Raw genomic sequence first — 22,457 nt, 5'->3', positions numbered from 1 at the left:
ACAGATCTAAATTTCTTCAGCAAAAGTGGAAATAAGGCAAGGCCGCGTGCCAACGATTATGGAATCCCCACCAAGATGAATGCAAATCTAGATTCACATTGCGTAAAGACACTGTCATATACTGCCTATACGTCTGCAGCTTCAAAATAGGTTATTAAAATTTAAAGAAATGTTTGACATGTACCATTCTTATGTTGATTTCATGGTAAAATTCTATCGAAATGTTAATGTAAATCAAACGAAGGGGCTCTAAAAGTGCTGACAAACTACCTTGTTGCTATCGAAAACGAGTGGCTGAAGGTCGAAATAAAAAGCGACAATCGTATGTCATTATCATGGCTTGAAACCGTCATGAGCAAAGTTATTCCCAAGGAAAGCGCCGGCTGGACTCAAAAACCCTCCAAGTCTGCAGTAATAAAAGAAAAATGGAGCAACTTCGTCGAAAATTCGACTCTTCACGGCATGCACAATATATTTTCAAGCCAGACAACCTTTCGTCGAATTATTTGGACTTTGTTACTTTTGAGTGGAGTGGGGTACTTTTCGTATCAATCCTCAGAGCTTTTGAAGAAATACTTTAATTTTCCTGTTACTACAAAATCGACTCTGGTTTACGAAAAAGAGCCTGATTTTCCTGCAGTTACTATTTGCAATTTTAACATGATGAGAAATTCCGTTGTGAGTGAATATAACTTCGGAGAAGTTATAGATCACGCACTGATGAGCAAATCTGGAGCAGAAATGAAACGACACTGAAATCGATTGGAGCCTTTATGAAGACGTTAATATCTCTGATGTTTACCATATTGCAGGCCATCAGATGAGCGACATGATATTAGACTGTTTTTGGAAGGGCGACGAATGTAGCCATCAAAATTTCACACCTGTTTTGACATCTATGGGGCTTTGCCACACTTTTAACTCAGGTAATATAAAATTTCTTTTCACATGTTTTAGAGGCGTTTTAGGTGTCTGGCTTTTTTCATGTTTTTCCAATTTAAATATATTATAAACTTTCTCCTTTTATTACCTTTATAATTATCCTTTTTGTCATCGAAATGTATCATTGTAGCAAACTGTTCAAAGTACTTATTTAACCAGACTGAAAAATGGTGAAAACGGCATTTAAAATAACCGAAAACTTTATAATAACGGTATTATTTTACAAAAATAAATATGTAAATGCAAGGCACTAGTAAACTAAAAAAGCAAAATAAAACAAAAAGCAAACGGATTTAATTATTAACTCACAAATTACTGCAGCACTTATGATACAGACATTTTGTACAAGGACATGTTTCAATATAGCTGAATTTAAAGCAAATAACGAAACACGATTGGAGCATCTCATTATAGGTTTCTTTTTTCCGGGTATGTATTTTTTTTAGACGTCGGATCATGTTTTAGTTGGCAATGTCTGTTATGATCTCTTTGCGGGAGCAATATTTGTGATAACAAAATTGGCCAAAAACAGCAGGAAAACACGCTGGTAGATGTTTATCAAAAATTGTAGCACATTTCCGACTTGTAAAGTTCCTACAGGGTCTTGTTGAGGTTATGTACTCATATTTTTGTCACGGAATCTTTAAGAGAACAGAAATGCTTACCATTTAAGTTTTAGGTTAAATTGAAAGGAAACTAAAAGGCGATTTTCAGGAAAACTGTTCGAAAATTGTGTACATGGAATACACGAGTATTAACCAGATACCTGGGTTAATGGTAGCAATTGAATTCGAAAAAGCTATAAGCTGGAAGTTTTTGCTAAAAGCATTAAAATCGTTTAATCTTGGCGAATCGTTTGTTAAATGGATCTCTGTATTTTATTCTAATATATCCAGTTGTGCAACAAACAATGGCTTTTCGACGCCTTTGTTCAATGTTGAAAGAGGTGTTAGACAAGGAGATCCGTTGTCACCGTATCTGTTCATCATAGTGTTGGAACTACTATTAATTAAAATACGAAGTGATCCTCATATTAAAGGAAAAAAATTTGGTAACGTAGAGGTAAAACTTGCAGCCTTTGCTGATGACTTGACAACATTTGTACATGACAAAGCCTCCATAGAACACTTGTTCAGTACACTAGGAGTATTCGAAAAATGTTCAGGCTTAAAATTAAACAAAGACAAAACGGAGGCCTACTGGCTCGGATGTAGCCATAATTGTCAACAAAACTTAGGTATAGAAACTGTTAATGAACCCATGAAGATTCTGGGAATTTATTTTACTTATAATTCTCGCCTAAAACATGAACTTAATTTTGTCGCAATACTTAAATCTTTAAAGAAAACCTACCTTGCATTGAATGGCTGGCAATGGAGAAATTGAACTGTGTTCAGCAAGATTCAAATTATCAAAACATTTGCAATGCCAAAACTCATGTTCCGTGCTTCCGTATTAAATCCAGACAAAGATTTTTTGAAAAAGATTAATTCTGTGATGTTTATTTTTTTATGGAACGGCAAAAGATAAAATCAAACGCTTAGCTCTGATCAGCGAGTATAAAGACGGCGGTCTGAAAATGCCCCACGTGGAGTCTGCAATCAAAACCCAGAGAATCATTTGCCTAAAGAAGTATACTGAGAACTATTATAGCCCTTGGAAACTTATTCTCTCACGGATTCTTAAAGATCACGGCGGTAAACTTCTTCTTCATTGCAATTATAATGTTGCTGATCTACCTAAACACCTTCCTAGATTTTATCGCGAGTGTTTTGAGACCTGGACAACACTCAATACTAAAGAAATGACATCGCGAGACGCCATCATGGATCAAATACTATAGAACAATTAACATCTGCGTATTGATGGCAAACCTCAATTTTGCAAAAAAAAAATACATATGGCTGGAATTGTAAAGATAAAAGACATTCTTCTTCCGAACGGCAAATTAAAAACTTGGAATTTCTTTAGAGAAAAAGGGCTGAATTTGAACAATTATTTCTTAATTCTTGGTCTGTCAAAAGCACTTCCAGACTCTTGGAGAGTCTTGATAAACTCGGAAAATCCACAACCCCCTGATGCACTAGAACAGAATACCACCACAAATTCGGATTTAACTCAATTTGTGCTCATTTGTAATAGTGAAGAAATTAAGCTAAATGAACTCACGAGCAAAAGATTGTACTGGATTCTTATAGGGGGCATACACGTCCAACCTACTGCAAAATTAAAATATAACACTTCATTTGATGATCAAAATCTTGACTGGAATCAGATTTATTTGAAACCACATAAAGTGACCTTAGGCATTAACCCTCGGACGTACAAGCAAACTCGCACCCCCCCACCATCGTACAAAGGGGGAGGGGGGGTGGATGGAACCCCTCCCCGGAGTTTTCGTTATATTGAGGGTGTAACGCAATAATTTTGCACTGAGGAGAAAGCCCTTAGCTTACTCTACAAGATGACATAATTTTAATTGACTGTGACGTCATATGGCGTCATGTGACGTCATAAGAGCCGCCATCTTGGATCCGCCATCTTGGATGTTAACATTTTCTAAGAAAGTCGCAAAATAACGAAAATTGATGCAAAATCAAGCCAGAATGGTTATGGAATGTAAAAATAAACAAATCTTGCACTTCTGTTTCAAAAAAACTGGAAAAAATAAAGAAAATTGTTAAAAATTGCAATTTTGGCAAGACCTGCTTGTATTTATGACGTTGCCATTCATGGACATCTAGTTAACACATCAAAATGTCCGCAAAGGATTAGTGAAAAGCTACTGAAAGTTTTAGCATTGTAGAGTAAAAACTTTTTTCGAAATTTGGAAAAAACCTTAACCTTCCTTGCACGTCCGAGGGTTAAAACAAGAATGTTTCTATTTAAAATACTCAATCGTATAATATATACTAACAAGTTGTTGAATAAAATGAGACTAACAGATACCTCGTTATGTACGTTTTGTGGAGAGTACGAAGAATCTCTCGAGCATTTGTTTTTGCACAGCAAATTTACCAAAGATTTCTGGACGCAAACTATTAACTGGTTAAATAAATCTAATATTACCATTTCTAAGCTAAATGATAGCGAAATTCTGCTAGGTATTACAAAAGAACGTCCTCATTGGACTCTTCTCAACCACATTCTCATTGTTGGTAAGCAAGTAATCCATACTAATCGGCTTAGGAAAACAAAACCACTCTTACCTCAGTTAATAGCCAAGCTTAAATATATTGAACACATTGGGGAATATTTTATCGCTAAGAAAAGAGACAGGCTTAAATTTCATCAACAGAAATGGGAAATTCTTAAGTTTTCTTGAGCAGTTATTATTGTATCTTAGAATAGGTACTTTGTTTTTAATCTTATTTGTTGCAAATAGTGCGTAATATATAACATTGTATAATTAATCAACAATAAATTTCAAATATAAGTAGCTTAGCAATTAATCAAAAATTAATTTTAAGTATTAGTAGCGTTTATGTAAGCAACAATAGTGTTGTTTTTGTAATGTACTGTACGTAGTGTAAGCAATAGTAGAATCGTCTTTGTAAGATAGCTTATCTGGTGTCAGTAACTGTATTGTAATGTAGTGTGCAAGAGTGAGGAACAGTAATAAAGAGCAAAAAAAAATCTCAGTTTAGTTCACATTAATGTTTTAATTAAAAAAGATTAGTAAAAATTCACTTAATATAATGCTCAAATAAGTTGTTTCCCAAGACTGAGTACTGCGACGTGTAATAATCAAAAAGACGGTTTTACAAACGCACTCAAACAGCTACTGTCAGCACTGCAAACTACACTTCAACGAATGAATAATGAATGAATAATAACAATCAACAATAACAAATAGTTTTTTCACTTCAGCTTCCGTCAAAGTACACTTTTATTGGTCAGTTCTAATATCAGTTTACTTTTCCATTTCTCAGGTGAAAATGGTCAACAAATCTTGAAAGTAAATCATGCTGGTGCTAAATTCGGCTTGAACTTGAAGTTGAACATTCAACAATATGATTATTATGGAGAGATGACGTCACAAGCGGGCCTTAAGGTCCATATTCATCACCAGCAGACACCGCCAATGGTTGAAGAACTCGGTTTCTCGCTGTCTCCTGGGACGAGCACCCTTGCAGCAATTAGAAAAGAAAAGGTACAAATTTCTAGCAACCATATTTTAAAAATGCGGTTTTGAGAACCGGATTCTTTGTCTTTTGCTGATTCTGACCAGTTCTTATACTTATTCTTACATCGTTATCCTTTTTCTCTCTTTTTCTTTCCTTTCTCCCTCCCTTCCATACATCCATTCATCCATCATTCCTTCCTTCCCTTCTACCCTTCTTCCATCCTTCCTTCCTTCCTTCCTTGCTTCCTTGTTTCTTTCCTTCATTTATCCATAACTTCTTTGCTTCATTCCTTCCTTCCTTTATCCATAACTTCTTTGCTTCATTCCTTCCTTCCTTCCTTTACCATAACTTCTTTGCTCCATTCCTTAGTTCCGTCGTTTCTTCGTCCCTTACTTCGTTTGTTCGTTCGTTTGTTCATTCGTTCGTTTGTTCGTTCGTTCATTCGTTTGTTCGTTCGTTCCTTCCTTCCTTCCCACCTTCCTTCTTTCCATTCTTCGTTTCTTTCTGGGGACGGAACTACCCATGTGAGGACCTTGGATTGTAGGCAATACCTAACATTTTTGTCAGATTTCCGTTAACCTAGGCCTGCTGCAAAATAAAGATGTACGAAAAGTGTTTTGATTGCCTGAATTGATATAATTCTCTAGGTTCAAAACCTCAAGGATCCCTATGAGACGAATTGTACAGACACTGAAATGGAACACAGTTCTGGCACCACCAAATATACAACTTCTGCTTGTATGCTTTCGTGTCACTCTGGATACCTTGTGGAAAATTGTGGCTGCAAGGACCCAAGGATTCTGTGTAAGTGCTGGTTTGGGTGAAAACAACGACAGTGCGAACATAAAACGACAACGAAAACGCTTCTAAAACTAGATTAAGGATGTAACATTTTATTTATTTTCATTAGCATTTTGTTTAAATTTCCGGCATTTTCTTTCTTTCTAAGGAAATAAGGAAACCCAATATGGCGGATCTAATGTCGTCATATGACATCATGTTCCTTAATAGAACGAAAAACCTTAGGAGGGGGTTTCATCAACGACCATTGTACCACGGTGGGGCTATGAATTTGCTTGTATGTTGGAGGGTTAAGGTTGCGCAGGACCATTGCTAATTAATAAATTAGTTAGCAAACACTTATTTAGTAGATACTTTCTTATTGCACTGCAGTTCAATTCTCAATTCATCTTGAACGTTTTATTTTTTAGCAGAAGACAACATCGAAGTATGTGGTATACGTAAAATGGCAACCTGCCTTTCTCGTGAAAACGGTAGGTTACGGAAATAAATCGTGGATAAAAATCATCTAGTTGCATATAAAATGATGATTAATATTATTAAGAATGATTATGATTATTTAATTATATTTATATTTATATTTATAATATATTTCAATCTGTTCTAAACTGTATAATCCGTTTTAATTATGCCAAATTTTTATCGTACTCTTGAGTGGTGAGTTAATTTTTGTGTAATCACAGTCCAGTATATTTAGTGACCTAGCCTGTTTAGGAATGCAAATGCAAAAACAATGCCACTTACATGTCACGACATTTGCCAAATTGGACCAACCAAGTGCAATAAACGTAAGCTCTATGTTAAATAACATGTCATGATATCCCGAACAATCGAGGGGCGCGAGATTAAATACAGACAACTGTGTTGGATAAATCTGGCCTCGGATATGGCAGGTTTAACCCTATTCAGAGCGGGCTTTTTTTGGACCTTCTCAGACCGGGGGGGGGCTTCGGAGGCCCCCCTATGTAACTTCCAGAATATTTAAGCAATCACCGTGAAACTTATAGGATGTATTGTACGTTCGAAAATCTTTCTTTTGGTGTACGTCACGTGGGATGGTGACGTCACATCACGTGACAATTACATCATTATGTGTCAAAACAGCCGCCATCTTGGATCCGCCATCTTGGATTTCAAAATTTTTCCAAAATGCCAGAAAACCACCCAAAATCACTGCAAAATACTCAAAATGAATAAAAACGTGCTTTAAATCCGTAAAAATGTAAAATAATTCCATTTAAGCTGATTTTTATTAACAGAAACACGCAAAATTACAAATTTGCCTGTCAAAATGCCATTGCCATGGTGATGTCAAGTTACTGACACATCATCCAACCCTATCAAATTGTTGCCAGATAAATTTCAGGAAAACTCAGCAAGTTTGGCAGCGTTTGGTTAAATCTCAAAAAAGTTATAAAAGTTCAAAGTCAGCGCGGGCCTCAAAAGCCCCCCCCCGGTCTGAATAGGGTTAATATTGCATCAAACTATAGCAACAACACAGCAATAACAGTAAACAGATAAACTTAATTAACAATCGTGGGGCGAAAACAATGCCACTTACATGAACTAAGAAACACATGGCGTTGTCAAGAACTAGCCCAGTTCAACTTTAAAAAAGTACTTTTTTTTTTCTTTGCAGAAAATTTCTATACGGTTGTGGGTGATCGCTGCAAGTGTGCAATACCGTGTGAGATCATCTCCTTTAAACCCCTCTTGTCTTACGCTAGCTTCCCAAGCGATACTTTTTTAAAGGCAATGATAAAAAGAAATCTAAAAAATGCTACAGACAAAGAGATAGAGAACTACATTACGCTGGCCAGGTAAATATCAAGAAGAAACGTTGTGCATTTGTTAAACAATGGTTAAATTGAAGATGACAAGCAGGAGACGCGGTGGCTTTATGGCTGCGTGTTTGACACAGGATTGTGTAGTAGGCGGGATCGTTGTTCGTGGATATGATACTTCTAGACTGTTCAATATAATACCGTCTATTATTTCGTAATTTTTTTATTCACTGTTGAACCCAGAAAAGACTTGGGAGAGAACTGGACGCCAGCGCAGAACGGGGCCGCGAGAAAAACCACTCGTCCCAAGCTTAGCGTTTTTTCTTAAAATTTCAACTGCAATGCTTCGTATGATATCTGACTTTGCATAAGGATCAACCGTGAAACTTGCCTTCCAGAATTTTTAATACCGCGAAAAACGGTTATTAGGATACTTGGATGTAGAGATAATAAATCTTAACGAGTCGTCATAAAAAGTGATAAATTGCAATCACCGATTGCACAACTGATCACTGTTTTATTTCTGATTACTTTGTCTTTTGTTTCACTACAGCAGCAACTTCTTAGAGCTTAACGTATATTTTCAAGATCTGAATGCGTACTACCTAGAGCAGCAACCTGCATACACTAAAGAGAGTCTCCTTGGTGAGTTATCATAGTTGTACTGCGTCACGAAGAAAAGAGTATACCTGGGAATCTTTTTTTTGCTATACTTAAGAGTCATCTTGAAATTGAAAAACATAAATCCAAATTACAAAATAAGTATTTGGGCCTCTCTCTCTTTTCAGTTTCGCTGTTATTTTATTCTTTTTATTTCTTTTTATTCACTTATCTTTGGTTGGTTTTATTTTTTTTTTATTTTCTGCCCGTCTTTTCGTGTTATGTAGGACTGTACAAGTTAAGGTGATTCCGCGGTATTGCATTGCGCATCCTTTCTGCGCATAAGTTTTCGCGTCATTTAGCCATTTAGCGCGCGCACACAGAACACTACGAGATTCCCTTCAGGCTAAGCTCGGTAGGGAAATAAATGGTCGTTTTCTCTTGAACAAGCACGGTGACCCCCATTTTTTAATGCATTAATTTAAATGTCAAACTGTTGTCTACAATATATCGCGATTTAAAAAAAAGTTTAAAATTCTACATTGAGATATTTTAATTTTAATGCCGTAAAAAACACTTTTTTAGGTAGTGCCGTTAACGTGCGCACGGAGCAAAATCTTAATTTTTTTTCATTATCTTAATTCCTGTACAATAAGAATAGTTTTTAATATAAGATAAAAGTCCTTTTTGTTGAACTAGACTAGTTTTTTAATGCAAAATGATTTTTTTCTGGAAACAATAGCGATCCCTATTTGGGTTACTAGGGTTCCTAATATATATCTCGTGGGTCGTATATTTACTAAAACGCCCATCCATTTTACACAAAAACTAGCGCGGTGACCCCCATTTTTTATTTCATTTTTTTAATGCTCATAACATAATTGTAACCTGGACCAAGTTTCAGAAATTTTTTAATACTCCTTCTATTTCAGTGGAATCACCTTAAATGCAGTCATTGCCTTATTGTGTAATCGTAGCTTTAGTTTGTTAAATCAGAAGTGTCATGAATATTGTAAACATATTTGTAATTAGTATAAGTACCGTGTCGAAAGTATTGTATATAATGTCTAATATGCAAGTATTATTACGTTTGTGTTATTAAAGCAGTTCAGATAAAACGAGCACACACGACTGCATGGTTGCTAGGTGACTTCATCTAATAAGTATGTAGCAGGCGGGCTATATCTTGAAACGAAAAGAATTAATAACAAAAGGAGGCAATGAAGAGATTTTGAAAACACTTTAGGAGGCTCAAAACAGTTTTCAGTACATTCCAGCTCTTATATACTTTGATGGGTCAGTGGTACAAGCATTTATCAGTTACTGCTACAAAATTGTATCAAAGTAATGCCCAGTTATTGACAAACAAATTGTGATTATTTTCTTGACGTCCCTTGTAACCATAGCAACGATATAACCAGTTAAAATCACCCTTCGTTTTAACTTTAAGTGTTTATAACTAAAAAACGAGTCCGGTGGCTCCCATTTTTTATTATTAGATAATGATCAGTATCTAAATATACAACTTTTTGCAAAGATAAAATAAATTCTCGGCAGCGGTTTCAGAGTCACCTTAAGTGTTCGAAAATTTCGAAAAAAAACTCGTTTTTGAGTCATAAGTACTTAAAGCTAAAATTAAGGGTTTTTTACAGGTTACACCGTTGCTATGGTACAAGTGACGTCAAGAAAGTAATCACAATCTGTTTGCCAATGACTGGACATTTGTTTGATTCCATTTGTAGCACTGAGCCATCAGATTATATAAGAGCTCGAAATTACTGAAAACTTTTTTGTGCCTCCTTAAAAACTTAAACTAAAACTCATTACTTCACTTCTCTGATTAACTTGCTTGAATCAAAGAAATGGATTATAATCAAGGAAATGGATTATAATCCGACCTGTCAGAAATGGCGTAATAAATTGACAATGGTTATTTTATTATTTCTTCAGGTGAAATAGGAGGACAGCTGGGCCTCTGCATTGGTGCCAGTCTTATAACCTTGCTGGAATTTTGTGACATCATATTCAGAATACTTAAGATACGGTTTGGACGAGCAGGATAACTTACTTATACCAGTAAGGTCTTCCATCATGATAGACACTCAGTCGCTACATTTTCTACAGGCTTCAACTGGAATAACCTGCATTGCAGACAAACAAAAACACCGGGGTTTTGTTCGTCTGCAACGCAGGCTACAACTGGAAGGGCATTGGTTAATATTTTCTGATGAATAAACTCCAATCACACTTTGTTTGATCTCACGATATCTTATAAAAAATAGGAAATACATGCCTCCAGGTTTGGGGGAAAGGTAATGGACAAACTTTGTAATGGTTTTAGTTGTAACATTGGTCGGAAGATTACTTTATTCAGTCGATTACGTCTGTCTCAGCTAGTTTTGTTCAGGAATGTAGTTTGATCATCTTTGATTATTTTTACTTAAAAATATAATATCTAAAAATATATTTAAATTGGCATTTATTGCTTAATTTTTCTGTAATTAAGTTACACTTTCACTTAGCTCAATGGGAAACGTTTCCAGATGAAATTCGTTAAAGCCTGAAATGTATGCCACTTTACTTCACTTTAAGTTATTTTCTTTTTTCTGTAGTTGAAGCAAGTGTAACTCTGTGTATTATAACTGAAATTATCTTATAACCGTTACTTTTCAGTGTGTGTAACTCGTTTACTTTGGTTAGCGGAAAAAGAATTTGTAAAAATATATTGTAAGTAGTAGATTACTTTTATTAATGTCGACAATTTAAATATAACATATCTTGTAATATATTTGCTGCAAGTGTTCGCTCGTTAGTGCGTGATATGAAATGTTGCTAATGCGAGAATTGAAATCATCTATTATGTCCAATAGGACTCAATTAAAGCTATGTGACACTGCAAGCAAATGCACTGCATAATTATGTTAACCCTCGGACGTACAAGAGGGGGGGGGGGGGGGTGGATGCCAACCCCCCCGTAAGGTTTTTTCCCAATTTTGATAAAAGCATTTACCCTACAATGCTGAAACTTTCGGTAGCTGTTCATTCATCCTTTGCGGAAATTTTGATATGTCAATCATGTGTCCATGGTATATGAAGTTGCCATAGCAACGTCATAAATACAAGCAGGTCTTGCCAAAAATCCATCCACCCCCCCACTCCCCCCCCCCCCCCCTTGTACGATGATGGGGGTATGAGTTTGCTTGTACGTCCGAGGGTTAATTATGCAGTCGAACATTGGATTCTTATCATTTTGAACTTGCGGCAACGAAACTTCGTTCTTTTTAATCTTTTTTATCCATATGCTTGTGTATTAACAAGCCTTTGCAGATAAAGAAATGTATAAATAGTTCTTTAATTCATCAGTATTTTATATCTAGTAGGCATGTTATAAAACTAGACATGGTGACAACCTCCAAGCCCCACAGAAAACAACACTCTGTCTTATCTGCAATTTCAGTTAAAAATAAAGTTGGAAAAAAGAAATGTATGGAAAAAAGAGACTGCTTTTTACCAAAATGCCTTACCTTATTGTAATGTTGTATTTTTCTTTTGTACCACATTGATTAAAAAGTGTCATCTTTAGGTTGAAACAGATTTAACCCGAAAACCAATTTAACCTATAACATGCCCACGATCGAAGCAGGACCAAGGAATGTTATTACTTGAGTGATGGACAAAGGTTATTTATATCCAAACGACTACTGGTGATGGGTGGGATTAGAAAAGAGATGGACATTGATTATCACAGTGCATTAAAACCTTAGGATTTCAAATACGTTTGATTTCCACGCAAAAAAATAACGTACGCAGTAACAAGAAAGTTTTCTGATAATTTTTATACTGAGATTAAATTCCTATGAATATTTTTTTAGGGTTTAATGTATAAAGAATACAAATGAAGTGATAGCTAGCTGGTGGTAAAATGTTCTTTGTGAGCTTGTCAGTCAGGAAGAGACAAATCAACTCAAGATGAATAGACCTAATCAGGATTTTCGACGCCATCTTGACGAGTAGGCAAAGCTGGTGGAAATTACAGTGTTTGTATGGGAATCCGACGGCAATTATCTTCTACAAAAATTGAATACTGAACAAATTGTGGATTGTAAAGTTAAGATACTAGGCAAAAGTTTTTATTTGCCGAGTGTGAAGAATGTAGCTGGGCTAGAAAGCGTGCAGTAACGTTTTTAATTTCCCCATACATTTGTCTGTATTTTTTCTGCATGATTGACGCTGTTCGCGGAAAAAAATATAGACAAATGCATGGGAAGTTAAAAACTTTTACAATTCATAAGTTGTCCAGAATTCAATTTTTGTAAAAGATATTCGCCATCGGATTCCCATACAAACACTGTAATTTCTACCCACTTTGCCTACTTGTCAAGATGGCGTCGAAAACCGTGATAAGGCTGCAACTTTATTTCCTTACTTGGCACATATTTACCCGTTTCAGCCGCCCTTTTTTTGCTTATGCTGATAATATTAAACATGTTCTTTTAAAAATATCTTTCAAATGCAATTAGGAACGTTTAGCTCTCTACGTCGAACCTATGGATATATGAAATATGTGCCTGCCCAATCCAGCACTCTAGCCAAAAAAAGACAAAAACAAAATATACAACAAACACGCATAAATGTCATTGCCTGTAGTTTTGACGCGATGACATGGTACCTACTGGAATATAGTACAACTCATTTAGCCAATCAAAAATAAGATAGCATCAGTATTGTATAATAATATTACCCTTCATATTTAAATTACCACCGTTTATTATTCCACTATTACATCATTTGACAATCTGTGGTTAAATTATGTCCGATTACACAGTGGTGTAATACTGTGGTATTCCCTATTACACTGTTATGCTCCATTTTGAACTAAATCAGTGGAAAACGTAGTTAAATAATATATCAGTTATTCAATTTGTTCGCAGATAATATTCTTGGACATTTTACTGAGTCTTATCTAACGCCCCTGCGGAGATCGGAAAAATACTACGAAACTCGGAAAATATCCGCGTGCAATATCTGTAAAATCATCGAATAAGATGTATTAAATTACCACACCCATCTATTGAAGAAAATTTCTATGCCTAACTTTAATTCGTTTACCTAAACTCAGAATGATTCACAAAGCTTAAACAATAAACTGAGAACGATTTACACGCGCTGCAAAACATCTTTTCTTTTCTTTTTTAGTGCTTTTCTTCGCTTTATTTGGCGGCCTGAGAGTTCTGCGTGTCCAAACCGTATCTTTAATATGCTGACTATGAGGTCACAAAATTCCACCACGGTCAAAAGACTGGCACCAATGCGAAGGCCAAGCTGCCCACCTATTTCACCTGCAAAGAAAATGTAAATAGAAATGTATGTAACTTTTTTTTAACGGTGCTAGCAATGGGTATTAATTTTTTACACAATATTTTGTTAACAAAGAAGGTGAAACATGAATTGTACTGCAAAGCGAAATTTAAACCAATGTAGATAACGAGCCGGGTCTTGGCTCTCCTTAACTTTATATAACCACGTTAGGTTCTAATATATAAATTTAGGCTAGTGGTATTGGTAGTGGTAGTGGCAGTGGTAGTGGTAGTGGTAGTGGTAGTGGTAGTGGTAGTGGTAGTGGTAGTGGTAGTGGCAGTGGCAGTGGCAGTGGTAGTGGTAGTGGTAGTGGTAGTGGTATTGGTAGTGGTATTGGTAGTGGCAGTGGCAGTGGCAGTGGCAGTGGCAGTGGCAGTGGCAGTGGCAGTGGCAGTGGCAGTGGCAGTGGCAGTGGCAGTGGTAGTGGTAGTGGTAGCGTTAGCGGTAGTGGTAGTGGTAGTGGTAGTGGTAGTGGTAGTGGTAGTGGTAGTGGTAGTGGTAGTGGTAGTGGTAGTGGTAGTGGTAGTGGTTGTGGTAGTGGTAGTGGTAGTGGTTGTGGTAGTGGTAGTGGTAGTGGTAGTGGTAGTGGTAGTGGTAGTGGTAGTGGCAGTGTTAGTGGTAGTGGCAGTGGTAGTGGTAGTAGTAGTGGTAGTGGTGGTGGTGGTGGTGGTGGTGGTGGTGGTATTGGTAGTGGTAGTGGTAGTGGTAGTGGTAGTGGTAGTGGTAGTGGTAGTGGCAGTGGCAGTGGCAGTGGCAGTGGCAGTGGTAGTGGTAGTGGTAGTGGTAGTGGTAGTGGTAGTGGTAGTGGTAGTGGTAGTGGTAGTGGTAGTGGTAGTGGTAGTGGTAGTGGTAGTGGTAGTGGCAGTGTTAGTGGTAGTGGCAGTGGTAGTGGTAGTAGTAGTGGTAGTGGTGGTGGTGGTGGTGGTGGTGGTGGTGGTGGTATTGGTAGTGGTAGTGGTAGTGGTAGTGGTAGTGGTAGTGATAGTGGTAGTGGTAGTATGAAGCGTGGCTGTCAGTCTTGCTACACTATACCCTGCTACGCGTTGATGAATGAATGAATGAATGAATGAATGAATGAATGAATGAATGAATGAATGAATGAATGAATGAATGAATGAATGAATGAATGAATGAATGAATGAATGAATAGTAATAGTAATAGTATATCTTTATTGCGCCTTACTCTCCAAAGGGAGGTATTGGTCCGTGAATGAATGGCTCATTTATCGTCCTTATCCGAGAAGACTAGAACGCCTAACCATTTGCAGATGTAATTACAAAGACAGCACGTTCTCCTCAGTTATTTTAAGACCCTGAGTGTTGGTCGGGTCTGGGAGTCGAACCCGAGACCTCCCGCATGGCAGTCCGGCGCTCTACCAACTGAGCTAACCGGTCGGTAACAATCCAACAACAAAAACAAACTTAAAGATAAAGTAAAATAAGAACTGGCATACTGGCATTTATACTCGTGGGTTTAGAAATACATTGTGAAAAGCCTTTTGCACAGCATTTTCCAACGTACCCATGACGCTCTCTTTATCGTAGGCTGGTTGCTGTTCGATCAGTTCGTAGTACATTTGTTGGAAATACACATTCAGTTCTACCCGGTTCTCACTGTCATAAAGGAAAAAAATAGTGTACGTCAAACACTGGATCTTTTCTTTTACAATATTCAGCCAACAGGTCAAGGTATTTTAAAGTAGATTGCAGTTGAAAACTTATAGAGCAGACAGCGGGAGTCCGATAGTCATGAGGTTCTATTCTTGCATTACAGTTCGCGCGTGATAGGTGTAAGTTTTGTTCCATTAACCGTCACGCACGCTTTTTTAGAAAACAAGAAAAAAAAAGGAGTTAAGTGATATGTCATCCTGATGACATTTTGCTTGTTGAAACTCGCCCGTTGGGAACAAAGCGCATGTATAGTACGCTAGAAACACGTGTACGGTAGTTATAGTTACACACCTGTACTTTTCATGTAGAGCATCACCTATTTTCCTCCAATTTTCTTCAGAACTATTTGTTAAAGCATTTCGTCTTGCCTGGTCAAACGCCACGCTGTAACTGGGGAAAGCACCATAGGAGAGGCTGGGTTTATAAGTAGTTGTTTCACAGGGCACTTTACAATCGCAGTCATCGGCTTTAAACTTGTAAAAAGTTTCTGTAAAAGGGAAAATGAGCGAAGCTCAGATCAACAACTCCCCGAATAAGACAACGGAAACCCGAACAAAGTTATGGCGTGTTCGGTACTACTCACGTCAATCCTTTACTGTACTGTGAGAGGGAGGGGGGGGGGGGGGTTCGAAGGAGAGTCAATATGTTCGTTTGTATTCCCATTACTCTTGCAGTGATTTGCTTTTTGATAGAGCGACTGTCTCACGATTACTATCGATGGTAAATCCACCATGATAAAATAATAAATTTAATTCTGTTAATCAAGCATTTCATTCAATAATCATTGTTGTTAAGACTTTTTTATTTACTTGCTGCTGATCATCATCATCATCATCATCATCATCATCATCATCATCATCATCATCATTGTTGTTGTTGTCTTTATTATTATTATGCCTGCCGCATTTTGATTTGTTTTTCATCAAATGCTTTAAGTTCTTTCTTTTTAATTCATTGGCCCCGAGAAACTTTAAAATCTTGTATCCTCCAAAATGAAAATGCAATAAACGATCAAACGCTGCCGACTGGAAATGTTGTATCCGATGTGAATGCATACTATGCGTATTTTAATTCAGTACTTAATTCATTATTTTTTCAATAGGCCTTATGCATAATAACGTCATATGCTCAAAATTCACCACCAAGCCTCGTTTACGGGAATTATTCTCAACCCTCTGCCACCTTTGTGTAGTTTTCACGTGGGTATTCTTTTCATCTTTGCTGCTTTGGGAATTCGTTCATGATAACATTTGCAAGTTTGCTCTTCGAATGCGCGGCTTGGTGGTGAAATTTGCCAGTCTGACGTAAACATGCATAAGGGCTATTCAGTCACCTACCCATTTCACGAGAAACGCACGTCGCTGTATCATTCAGATCACATACTTGTATTTCTGCTTCATCTGTTAGGGCTTCAAGGAAAAAAATAAAACAAAGCTGTGGTTTACTAAGCATACAATCAGTACAGTCACCACTCCTCTTTCCCTTGACTCCACACAGGACGCTGTTGAATTTCTGAATGGCCGATACCAACATTATGCAGGGCGCGTGTCACAACAAATGCAGTAAAAATGGCATAGCTTGCCACTGATCGGATGCTCAATAGCTTGAGCATTCGATCGGAGGGCGAAAGGTCATGGAGAGTCCGGAAGCGGGGGGAGGGGGAGGCGAAGGGGAGGGGTTGCAGCAAGGAGGAGGGAGAGGGGGTATAAATCCAATTTCCAGGCCCAATTTTTGCCTTCCCACAGCTCAATCCCATCTCCCAGCTTATTGTTTTCCAATTTTCCCAAATCTCAGTCCCAGTTCCATTGTTTTTTGTTTTGCGGCTCCCAGACCCAGTGACCCACGTCCCATTTTTCAAGTTGAAATTTGCCCAAACCCCATTTCGGTCTTTTTTTATCGAAACAATTAGGGATTAATTGTACTTGTGAACAGATCGGTCTTTTTTATTTCCACTCGTGGCAGCGCCTCTAGTGGAAATTACCACAGCATGAAAATATAACTTTAACATGGTGTAAAGCTCAAATAAAGCTGGCGTAATTTGGAATTTATTTAGCTATACGCTGACTTTACATTTTTAAAGCTGACCTTTATCCCAGCTTTACACTCAAGTATAAAGGCAGCTAAAGAAACTTCTTTACACCAACTTTAAATCACGTTTACACACGGTAGTGTAAAGCTCGTTTTAACCACCTTTAACAACATTTAATTGATGGTGAAAAGTTGGTTATCCAACTTTACACCAGATTTAACCACCTTTAATTTCATGTAAATCCCAATTTTTATGCTGTGTACTAAAAAGTCCGATCTGTTCACAAGTACAATTAATCCCTTTCTGGAACATACTTTAATTTTCCTGTACTAACTTAAGTAAAGTCCATTCCTTACCAGGCAATGTGACGTCCCTGCACCCACAGCTTTCCATTATATATTTTGATTGACACGCAAGCATGCAAGAGGAAGTCGTGTACTTAGAGTAACCAGGAATATTGCTGATGGCAGATGCAGAGCAATTTGTTTCATACGGCGCCTCGAGATTAACAACCTGAGAACGTCAGGGATTTAAGTAAGTCAAGCATTACTTTCTCTTGGGATGAAATACTTCACTTAAGACTTTGCTGATTAAAAGTAAGTGATAACCCGTAAAGAATAAGATAAGCTTCGCTGCTCGCCTCTCGCCTCTCTCCTTTTCTCTGTAAGCTGCTTTCTTCGCGGGCCACAGAAAAACGTGGCAGAACACGGCTAGTCTAGTAGAGGCCCGAAATCTTTAAGGGAAATGGTCAAAACTATTGTACTCAGACAGGACCCACAACTCTGCAAAAAGACAGGTGGTCTCCTCATGTACCTCCCTTCCCCACCTTAGAAGATGGTGTCCTGTTCGTATAACCCCCACTCTATCAGGAGTAGAACCTAAGAAAGAGATTCTAACGTCTTATCAGACAGGCGGTATCTTGCATGCCCAGGAGCCCCCCCCCCCCCCCCCCCACAGGACCCACAACTCTGCAAAAAGACAGGTGGTCTCTTCATGTACCTCCCTTCCCCACCTTAAAAGATGGTGTCCTGTTTGTGTAACTCCCACTCTATCAGGAGTAGAACCTAAGAAAGAGATTCGTCGAGCATACTTGTTATGACCACTTCCCTTAGTCATTGATCTTCTGAAAATATCAGGACAATATTTTTTTACGTTCTCATTCTCCAGCCAAAGAGTCACCCAACTGTTCATGTACAACTTTTTTCCAGTAGGAGTTAGACTAAGACAATCAATTTACTTTAAAGACGTGTGCTCCGTGCTTATTTGTTAAAATGCATTCCAACATTCCCTGGTTCAAAATAAATGAAGAGAAGATCCTTGCAGTTATGAACACAACTAAAGCAGCTTCGAAAAGAAAGCCAGAAAAAATCAGGCTTGCCGGGACTCGAACCCTGACCTCTGTGATACCGGTGCAGCGCTCTAACCAATTGACCTAACAAGCCAACTGGGAGCTGGTCATTAAATGAGAGTCTGAATGGGGTTACCTCGATAACAGTAAACACGCAATGTTTGGCCTCTGTAACGCGAAACAGTTAAATTTTAGACATTTTAACACTAACAGTAAAAAAAATACCGCATAACAGTAAATTTTTATCCAAAATGAAACATAAACGGCTCCAAAAACGCCAATATTATTTTGTAAAGTATATCAAGAAGTTTTCAGCCATTTTCCGACGATTCCCGATCATTTCGAAAAATTTCTGAAGACAAACGAAGATTCCCAAAGACTGCCGAAGTTTTCCGACAACTACCGAAGATTTCTGGAGACTACCGAAGATGTCCGAAGACTGGCACAGCGCAGGCTCAAAAATCATAAGTGATTTAATTACCAATTTTTGAAGAGCAGACAAGAATTTACAAGGTCTTACAATGCTGAAAGACTATAGTTTCTTTACAAAAAAAAAACCTTCAAACACTAAACAGTATTTTTTCCGGAAACAGTAAACATTAAAAAATTGCCCAATTTAACAGCAAACAGTAAAAATTATGGGCAAATAACTAAACACTAAACCCGATTCAGACCCTCTTAAATCGGTTCGTAATATAACCGGGGAAGATGAAGGTGAAATATTGAATATATTAACTCATATATTTGAACTGCGTATAAAGAATAAATGAAGAGAAGATCCTCGCAGTGTTTTTTTCAGGCTTTCTTTTCGCAACTGCTTAAGTTGTGTTCTTAACTGCGACGATCTTCTCTTCAGTTATTCTTCATCCGCAGTTCAAATATATGAATTCATATATTCATTAATTCATTCTCTGGTTCGGGATAATCATGTTTCCCTGCAATTTAAGAAATACCCTGGCATATTTTTTACCTGTAAAAGGAACTCCCGCCGGAGACACAGTTTGTCACAAACGAAGGTGACCAAGAAAAAATATCAGTCCCTGATGTAATTATCTTTAAGATATTACCTTGTGTTTGGTGAACGCGGCAAAAGTAGTCGTGCCAGGACCAATCGAAAAACCGAGTTCTTCAACCATGGGCGGTGTCTCTTGGTCATGTATAAGGACCATAAAGCCCGCTTGGTCTGCCAACAAACTAGTATACTCATTCTGCTGCACGTCTAAAACAAGGTTTAGTCCAAACTTGGAGCCTGCATTCCTCACTCTTAAGATCTCTCGACCTTCCACGTCTAGTGATTTTAAGTAAACGATGACCAATTAAAAACGATTGTTGCAAACTGGTTTTGTATTTTCATTACATTTTACATTGTGCACTGCCCTTATTTCTACTGCCATCTTGGGTTATGGCACTGCCAAACTATCACTCTCATGACTTGCAAAACACTGGAGCGGTAGTCAGCAGATACGATAAAGGCGCATGAGCAGATCCTCTCTTTCCGCCGCGGAGCTTGCCAGAAAAAGCTCGACAACAAAAAAATAGTGGCCAGCGGGACAATCTGATACTGTTACGTTTTCGAATAGCAGTTGAAGACGTTTCCTCATTTGTGTTTTTAAAATGGCGCATTACGCTGGAAATTTGTCACATTCGAACCTAGTTATATGTTGAGCCTAGTTATACACGAGTCTCCTGTAGTTTGATGGTAGAGCTCGGATTTTTTTTGAGTATTTTGTGTCACTGAGTGAATAATATCTTTCTCATATAATTTACATTTTAATCGACGTTGTTCTCGGCATATCGCTGTCGTGAAACACTTTTAAAGCTCACTGTCTCGCTCACTCTTATTTCGTTGGAAAAGATGGCCTGCTGCCGCACCATCGACAAACCACTGTAAAAGAAGTGAATTGATCGCTCTACAAGTTGCAGGTGTTCTAATAGCTTCTTTTTTGTCCTTCACTTCAGGAAACTTCATGTCAGCGCAATAAATTTTCTTTCTAGTTTGTCAGCCTTAGGAACGGTAGAAAATGAATAACTCTCGCTCCTTTTGACTTTTTTAATATCTTTTGTTCAGCTCCACAATTATTTTGAATGGTCCTGTTAATTAAAATCATTGCGACAACTTCCCATTATTATCTTTTCGTCTGCTTGCTTAATCTCTACGTCTTTCATTCAGCTTACGAAGTGGACAACGTTCCAGGAATAACGATTCCCCAAAGTCGGGTTGCATTGAGACACCCATTCCCTTCCACAGAGTCTGTACGTACGTTCGTACGTACAGGACAGGAGTACACTGACGTCAGAACTAAAATTGCTCGCATTGACAGCAGGTTACCAAAATGCCTTACTAATGGTGCTCCGCTGGCGCGCCAGAGCTCTGCTATTAAGTCTTACAGTATGTACAATATGTCAGCATCCAAAGATATTTCCAAAAAATTAATTTAAAAAAAAAAATCGCTTTTATATGCACGTACACGTCTCAACGGATTGGTAGGGGCTCATCGGTGTTTAAGTGACTAAATTGATTGATGGCTTAGTTGCGTTTTTGTGACTGATAATTATGTCTCGGCCAAGAACGCGTAGAGATAATTGTTTTTAAAGGGTCAGTTAACTGCACAAACAGTTTTGGAATGTGGAGAAACTAGCTTTTTGGTAACATGAATCTAAATTGGTATTATTGGCAGTGAACAGGGCGACTTTTAAAATTTGCTGAGAACATCAAAAACTATAAATTAAACAAGCAGACACAGGTGATATAATAGATCGTTGCCACCCGCTTACCAAATATTTCTTTCAAAGCAAATGCAAAACAAATCCGCGTTCTGAAGATAGCCGCTCGCTACTAGCTTAAAAATACCATAATGAAGGAAGTCTACGATCACATTTTGCTAGCACTCGGTCGTTCAGGATGGCTGTTTTTAGCATTTTTACTGTTCAAATGTCGCATGTGATGGTTTTACGCTGTAACAAACGGTAATAAGAGTAAGATAAAACTTCTCTAATCATGAATTTTACAAAATAATTAAAAATTGGTTTCATTTTCCCCGTCAAAGCAGTATTAAGTTACCTTAAATTTCGAAGCCAAACAATATTGATTCCAGAAATTTACGTGATCTGCAACGTCATATTAAATAGATGATTGGTATCTCTGTATGGAGCAGTCTTGAGAAAAATATTTTTAAAACATATTTAAAATTTAATATAAAGAAGCATTTTTAACGAACTTACCCGAGTTAAAAGTGTGGCAAAGACCCATAGGTGTTAAAATTTTTGTGAAATTTCTATCGTCGCATTTTTTTTCCTCTCCATAAACATGTTTTCATCATTTCCTTGATTTGATGGCCTCCGATTTTGAGAATGCCCTCCATGCTGAAGTTCCGTAAGCCAGTCCAATCTATTGTGCTATTGTTTATTTCGGTTCCTAGGGCATCCCTCAAAGCGTACTTTAATACGTTTTCAGCGTTATGTTTATCCACAAAGGTCTTTCTAAGCTTGTTAAAATGACAGATAGTGACCGCAGGAAATTCAGCCGTTTCTTCGTATTTCAACGTCATCTTCGTAGAAATTGGATAACTGTAATATCTTTTCAAAAGCACTGATGATTGATAAATAAAGTATCCCGTTCCCATTAGGAGAAATACTGTCCATATAATAGTTCGAATCTTCGTTTCGCCGTTGAACACGTACTGCATGCCGTGAAGAGTTGAGTTGTCGATAAAGTGTCTCCATTTTTTCTTCATAGCAGCGGACTTGGTGGACACTTGCTTCGGCAGATAGCTCTCCCCAGGAGCCTCCTTATCCAT

The 22,457-nt window shown here is 37.6% G+C and overlaps 1 protein-coding gene and 1 pseudogene across 3 annotated transcripts; one reads left to right on the top strand and one right to left on the bottom strand.

Annotated features, from left to right (window-relative positions):
* The first annotated feature begins 258 nt into the window (after positions 1-258).
* On the top strand, positions 259-11,173 carry LOC144663884 (acid-sensing ion channel 1-like). Of its 2 annotated transcripts, none has more exons than XM_078524971.1 (7): positions 259-926; positions 4,875-5,095; positions 5,717-5,873; positions 6,281-6,343; positions 7,510-7,690; positions 8,211-8,299; positions 10,205-11,173. In XM_078524971.1, the coding sequence occupies exons 1-7, from the start codon at positions 821-823 to the stop codon at positions 10,315-10,317; spliced, it is 930 nt and encodes a 309-aa protein (XP_078381097.1). In that variant the 5' UTR covers positions 259-820; the 3' UTR covers positions 10,318-11,173. The 2 variants fall into 2 exon arrangements, with proteins under 2 accessions (XP_078381097.1, XP_078381096.1); XM_078524970.1 differs by having other exon boundaries at positions 8,208-8,299.
* A 1,536-nt stretch (positions 11,174-12,709) lies between these two features.
* Positions 12,710-22,457, bottom strand: LOC144663871 (acid-sensing ion channel 2-like; annotated as a pseudogene). The gene is made up of 7 exons (XR_013572682.1): positions 21,883-22,457; positions 19,728-19,948; positions 17,669-17,825; positions 16,621-16,692; positions 15,575-15,770; positions 15,135-15,226; positions 12,710-13,593 (listed from the first exon to the last, which is right to left on the bottom strand). The product of XR_013572682.1 is annotated as an acid-sensing ion channel 2-like (transcript).

The sequence above is a fragment of the Oculina patagonica genome, chromosome 8 (assembly GCF_052425735.1).
Source record: "Oculina patagonica isolate OP01 chromosome 8, crgOcupat, whole genome shotgun sequence".
NCBI classification, from domain to species: Eukaryota; Metazoa; Cnidaria; class Anthozoa; order Scleractinia; family Oculinidae; genus Oculina; species Oculina patagonica.
This window is presented reverse-complemented; position numbering and strand designations above follow the sequence as displayed.

Coding starts and splice junctions, on each gene's coding strand:
- LOC144663884 (XM_078524970.1), top strand. CDS start 821: ATGAGCGACATGATATTAGACTGTTTTTGGAAGGGCGACGAATGTAGC. Junction 6,344..7,509: donor CTGCCTTTCTCGTGAAAACG/GTAGGTTACGGA, acceptor TTTTCTTTGCAG/AAAATTTCTATACGGTTGTG. Junction 7,691..8,207: donor AACTACATTACGCTGGCCAG/GTAAATATCAAG, acceptor GTTTCACTACAG/CAGCAACTTCTTAGAGCTTA.